The sequence below is a fragment of the Centruroides sculpturatus genome, unplaced genomic scaffold (assembly GCF_000671375.1).
Source record: "Centruroides sculpturatus isolate CEXI.00-Female unplaced genomic scaffold, Cexi_2.0 scaffold36, whole genome shotgun sequence".
NCBI classification, from domain to species: Eukaryota; Metazoa; Arthropoda; class Arachnida; order Scorpiones; family Buthidae; genus Centruroides; species Centruroides sculpturatus.
In genome coordinates this window covers 1293736-1300490 of record NW_019384384.1, presented here as the reverse complement: position 1 = coordinate 1300490, position 6755 = coordinate 1293736, and the positions used below count along the sequence as shown (strand labels likewise).

General features: G+C 28.9%; 1 protein-coding gene across 1 annotated transcript in view; it reads left to right on the top strand.

Annotated features, from left to right (window-relative positions):
* Positions 1-6755, top strand: part of LOC111618005 (ankyrin repeat domain-containing protein 16-like) — a 29936-nt gene that overhangs the window by 3544 nt on the left and 19637 nt on the right. Inside the window, exons 2-4 of the mRNA XM_023359421.1 lie at positions 2825-2971; positions 4269-4391; positions 4919-5016. Coding sequence (XP_023215189.1) covers positions 2825-2971; positions 4269-4391; positions 4919-5016 — 368 coding nt within the window. The remainder of the gene's footprint in view (positions 1-2824; positions 2972-4268; positions 4392-4918; positions 5017-6755) is intronic.

Here is a 6755-nt window from a genome sequence, read left to right as displayed (position 1 = left end):
AAACCCTGATGAAAGAGCCGGAATTTTACTTAAACAAAAGCCTAACCGGACCAATATCTAGCCGAGTACAGTGGGACTGATTTCTTCGTAATATTAGATGTAATAAAGACAGAAATTTTTCCAGTTCAATGAAAGTGACTAAAAGTTGTAAATTTTGGAAATTTCCGTGGACATCTGGTCTTAAAACAGATTAGTTAGAAAACAAATGACTGTTAAGTTTAACAAATTTAGATTTTTACAGCTATGGTGAGGAACGTTTAAAATTTACAACCCTGTCGTGTCCTAGTGATGTGACAAAAGAGGCATTTGACATTAACTGGTATCGGCACCCTTGGGATTTGGCACACCTACGAAGACCATCTCTGATTCTATCCGTGAGCCACTGGTAGGGAGCAATTTTAACTAAGTGGATTGTTTTAATATTTAAAAAGTAAAGAATATTTTTTTATTATTTTTGCATATGTTTCTTCAGAAAACTATATTTAATTATAATTTTCTTTAAAAGTATATTCATACAATTGAATATTTTGTACCAGGCATATAATTGTATATTCATCACACATTTTATTTTAGCAAGTTTTTATAATTTTATTTTTAATTTTAGCCCTTATATTATGGCTAGCAATTTAGAATGTAATTGTGATATTGAAAATTTATTTTAAAAAAGTTTTGGCTCAAGACCATATAATGAAAAAGAAAACATTATTAAAAGAGAAAGACCAATGCCTAAATTAAATATAAATACGTCAACATAAAAATTTGTTCAACATTTACACGATAAAATTTATAGAGACATAAAATGGCTTTATGGATGCATAAAAATGCAAAATTTGTTGGCCTTGCCTACTGGTTGAAAATAAAATTAGTGTGTGGAATAAGAATGGCTTTGACGATTTAAATAATTTGAGTAAAGCTGGCAAAAGACACGAAAATTGTAAATCTCGCATCGATTCTTTTGTAAAATTGAAGCAATTTGGAAATTAGAATAGAATTTAACATTAATAAACAATATAAAATAAATATTGAAAATTATAACAAGATAGTTACGGGTAATAGATCTATTATATTTAAATTAGTAGATGTTATTGAAGCAAGAATTGGCATTTAGAGGGTGTAGGGAATCTATTAAATCTAATATAACAAAGTTAATTATATTGCTTATTTATTAAGTGCATTAGATAATCTATTAATTAAAAATACATTTAGAGAAGTCTACGGTTTTTACTGGCTTATCGAACAAAAATATGAATGGACACTAGACCATCACTGACTGCCCCTGGAAGTCGGCTTTTTACAGAAACACAGCTTCCCTATCATCAAATGTCACGGCATGCCACTGGTGACATGTGTTCAATATTATTATTTACTTCTCCAAAATGTGTCTAAAACTGAAGCTAGGTAGCATTAGAATTTTTTAAATGTGCTGTAATTTTGAATAAAACGTTATTAAAAAATATATACATATTTACAAATAACTTTTGGATAATGATGGGCACTAACTACATAGTTAACTAGTATAAAAAGCAATATAATTTAACTACTCTTTAAGTATACAGTTAGTTTGTTTTTATAAATTAGTTGAAACTAGTAACTATATATTTAAACTACTTAAAACTAGATAAACAAACATTAGACTGGATTAAAATAATAGTTTTGTTTTCATTTCATTCTTATTATTTAACACATATATTTTTTAATTGATGTATCAAGAATAAAGTCTCAAATTTTTCATCAGACATTCTGCATTATCTAGGTGTTAAAATTTGTTCTAATAAGGAAAACAGACCTTTCCATTACATACTGCCAAGGATAGAGCTGTATTTTAAAAACTCTACATGCTGGTAATTATATAACACTTCAACTAACATTATATAACAATCAAATTTTCAAAATTTGCAGAGATGTAAATTCCCACTGGTGTCTGTCTGTTGTTTGTTCTTCCTTAATATCAAGAATGGAGTTAGATGGATGAAAGTCAAGACCAGATATAGAAAGCTTATGCCCAATTAACTATATACCTATGAATTTCTGGTTTGGACTGGAAGTCACATTATTTCAATTCAAAGTTTTCTCCTGGATGACGTTAGATAGCTGACAGGCATGGCTTTATTGTTAACAGGAAAAGTATGAGGTACAGGGGCAAGACTCTACTAGAATTGAGAGCATTGTGACAAAAATTGGCAGCCTGTCATAGTGACAATGTCACAATAAATAGACGCTCATTGTTTTTTTTTAAATTCCCAATTTTACATGAAATTTCTGCTAACTATTTTAATGTAAGAAGTAGGGTAATAATTCAATACAAGCAAAAAACAAAATAAAAAAAATATACTTACATAACAAGCCATATATTTTCTTAGATGTGTGTGACAGTTTAGTGAAATGTGATTGTTGTATTTTTCTGAATTTGACTTTCATCAACTGACAATATAAAAATTTCAAACACTACAATTGCTGAAACTAAAGCATGTGGGTAACTAGTAGTTTAATTACTAAATTGGGACAATAATTATAATTAGTAGTTAATTATGTAGTGTAATTACATTAGTAGTTAACTACTGTCCATCTCTACTGTTGGAAATGCATTCATTAAAAAATATTCAAAAAATGTTGGTATTAATTAATTAAATTAAGCTTAAAATTTTTATAATTATAAATTTTGTTTTAAAGTTTTAAACTAATGAAAGAATTTATTTGTTTTAAGAAATAAAAAAAATCTGCAGTTTAAAGGACTAAGAAATAAAAAAATCTTATTTCACATTTGAAATTAAAGTTAATATTGTAGGTACTGTACATTTATAAACACAAAATATTTTAATTTCAGATATCTTAAGGATGATGCAGATTTTGAACAGTCAAATTTTGATGGAAAACGTCCTATTCATGAAGCAGCTCAGTATGGACAGTTAAAATGTTTACAGTTTTTGTTGGAAATTGGAGTCAAAATAGATTGTTTGAAACGAGCAGATTGGTAAGTTATTTTCGTTAAATATTTTGGAATTTTACTATAAAAGTTAAACAATAATCTGTTATTTCTTTTTACTTAGTTTAATTAAAATTCTCTAACTTTCTTTCTAATAATGAAGTTATAAAATTTAAAGGAACTTTATTATATAAAAAAATTCATGTAGTCAGTTAAATAAAGAACATGTTAAGTACATGACATTTAAATATAAAGAAAGTTTAACATAGATTATACAAATTAGAAATAATAAATACAGTAAAATCATGAAAGCCAGAATTCCACAAAATTCTATAAACTTTCCAATTACAGCCAGTTAGTTAAACTTTCCAGGCATGATGAAACAAGAAAGTGATCATTGCTTCAAAAGTGAACATACATTTTTATCAATTTTCAGTCTAGATATAGTATTTGCTACATTCATTAAAATAACTTCAAAATAAAAGAAAAATGATGCAAAAACATTAATTTATACAGTATATTCTCAAATGAAAAAGTAAACTCTTCTGTAAACAAACAACATTGCTAAACCTGATATACTATAAAGCTAGGTACCAACCAATGCCGAATTCTATCAGGCTAGACATGACTATATTACTAAATAATGCAACCAATTTGGCACTAGAGGGAGGTGTTAGGCACCATCTCTTAATAACTTTAATAATTATAACTTCTAAAATTATTTAAATTAACAATTAAAACTACTGGAAGAAAATAATTTTAGAACTATTTATTTAGTAATATAGCCATGTCTAGCCCTATAGAATTTGGCATTGGTTGGTAAACTCTTCTAAGTGAAACATTTTTGTGTTTACCAAAAATAAAGATTTTTAGATGTCACCTTAGGTGCTTGCTCAAATTTGATACTTTGTAACAGTGCTGTAATTAGTTTTGTTTTAGGCCCTGTGTCTGTGCATCTGTTGTACCTACCTAGTTACAACTCTGCTCTGAAGCTCTTTTTACATTTATCTTAGTCCTAAGTAACAGTGAACTATTCAACATTTTCAGAAATATATTTTTTTATTGTGTCAATGCATTAGGAAAGAAGAGCAATCTTCTCACTCTTTTAAACCAAAGAGAACTTACATTAGAAACACAAATATTTAAAATATGGCATAAATGCAGACAGAATTAGTAAACATAATAATAATTTCTGAAGTTTCTGCTGAAATTTAGCACAAAATCAAATAGAGCAAGTTTATTGTTTTTACACACTGAAAAGTTTTCTTATTAAAGTGTAGTATTTATTTAATCCACTAATATTTATACAGTACATTAAAATAAATTTTATTGTATATAATTTTAGGACACCTCTAATGTTAGCCTGTACTAAAGATAATTTAAAAATTATTCAATGTCTTATTGAAGCTGGAGCTGATCCAAAACTTCGAAATAAAGATGGATGGAATTCTTTTCATATTGCTTGTAGGTAAGACATAAAATCATTTTATATATACTATTACAGAAAACTATAGTTTCTGTATAAATTGAATCAAATTATATTATTAAAACTCTTCAATTTTTGTTTCAAATTTTATTGAGATTTTACAGATCTGTTTTGTCAGTCCTATATTTTTCTAAATATTATTTATGCAGCTATTTTTTCTGTTAATAATTTACATTACACAATGATACAGTTTCATGAAAAATAGTAATTAAGGTAGGACATGCTTTAATGGAGCATGAAAATTCTAAAACATTGAACAAAAATGTTCTAGCACTTTTAAGCTTAATGCTCATCTTCAGTAATATAGTAGAATAAAATAAGTTCTGTTGCTATGGAAGCAATGCCAACGACACATTGAAGAAATTTCTTCAATGCTTTTAATAACTTTATGTATTATATAATTTTAATATTTAAACTATGAATTAAATTAACAACATTTTTAACAGTATAATAATAATAATAATTCATTTAATTAATGTTAATGAAATGAAATTCTTTTAATAATTTAGAGAAGGACACTTGGATATTGTTACTTATCTGTTAAAGCTAGAACCATTACTTTGTGACAACATAAGTAATAATGGACGAACACCTTTACATACTGCTGGTTAGTAATACAATAGTTTATTAATTAAATTATTAAATTTTATTCATGTGGATTTTAAATATTTTTGTTAAATATTAGATTATTNATTATTTTTGTTTTTTTTTGCAAATGTCATGTTCAGTTGATACTGGTTCCAAGTTCTATGACAGACTAAAGTGAAGGCATAGCTACCCAAACAAGTGTTACATTAATTAAGCTTCTGTGTTATTGGTATATGTGTCACGTAAAATTTCTTAACAATGTGGCATGCAGTGGCGTGCCGTCATTGGAAGTGGTGGATGTGCCACTTCCCTTGTATTTTCTAAAAAATAAATACATATTAATTTTGATTATATGAAAATAATTGCACAATATTTTATTATAACCGCATTATGTATCTTATTACAAATTTCTATACTACACGTGAAAAAAAGATAAGATTGCTATTGTATATTCGAATATTAGTGGCAGAGTGGAAGTGCTGTGTTGTCAGCATCCAAAAAGCCAGATTCGTGCATGCGTTTTACAGAGCACCAACCTCACCCGGTTTAGCTGGTGGAAGCCTAGGACCTTGGGTGGATGCTACACGTATAACGCATCCAATTCTATTCAGGACCGGTACTGGGCTGTTAGCTGCCTGACTGCTAGATATTTGGCTGCCCTCACCCGATTATGTGAATCATGAGTAGATTCAGGCCCGCCATAAGCGGGCGTGCAAGGCATGCATTGCACACGGGCGTCCAGGGGGCGGCAAATCGAGCGATCGGTTACGTAATAATTAGTCATTGTCATAATACCCACCCTAACTTATAGCATAAGAAATGTCTTCGCATGGAGAAAAAAATCCGACTGGCGCACAATTACTATATTCTTATTTATATTATAGCATTAACAGCACCTTTATTGGCATTTATCAGAATTAAGATGCAATGCGAAACGTCTGTCGGCAGGTTGAACCATCTGGCGGGCACCCGAAAGCCAAGTACCAATAGTCGTGCTGTATGACAGAAGTTGACAGGTTTGGCGAAAATAGGGAATCCCTACAGAGCTTCCTTCAAATGCATTCGAACAGTTCTATTGCATATCAAATTGCAATTATTTTGTTAATAATTCTTCTGACATGGGTCGAAGTATAATTAATGATATTTTAAGTTGGTTAGGATTTAAATCTGAAGCTTAAAGACTATTCAAGTAGTGAAACAGACATTGACAGTATTTATTTGTTTAATGAAATCAATACTTTAAAGTTGCATTTTCCAGAAAACCAGTCTAATGATCCACAAACCCCATTACAATATCTTTTTACTAATGACTTAATTTCAACAGTTCCAAACACAGCAATAGCACTAAGAATATTACTTACATTGCCGGTTTCAGTTGCATTTGGTGAAAGGTCCTTTTCAAAGTTAAAAATTATAAAAAACTATTTAATTAATTAATTAATTTAAGATCAACAATGCACCAGCAAAGACTAAGTAATTTAGTTTATAGCTATAGTTTCAATTGAACATGAAATCTTAGACAGCTTGGATACAAGAAAATTGATAGCAGATTTCGCAAACATGAAGGCAAGAAGAGTTCAATTTCTGTAGATAAATATTTATATGGTTTTACACTTAAGTAAATAAAAATAACTTAGTAATAATAAATAGTTCTTTTTGTAAAGTATTTCTTTTCTTTTTTCACACCTTTATGAGACAACACTAAAGAGCCTTTCTGGCAAGCTCAGCGCAGGTAGTCGTAGTTAAACAGGGGCGGGC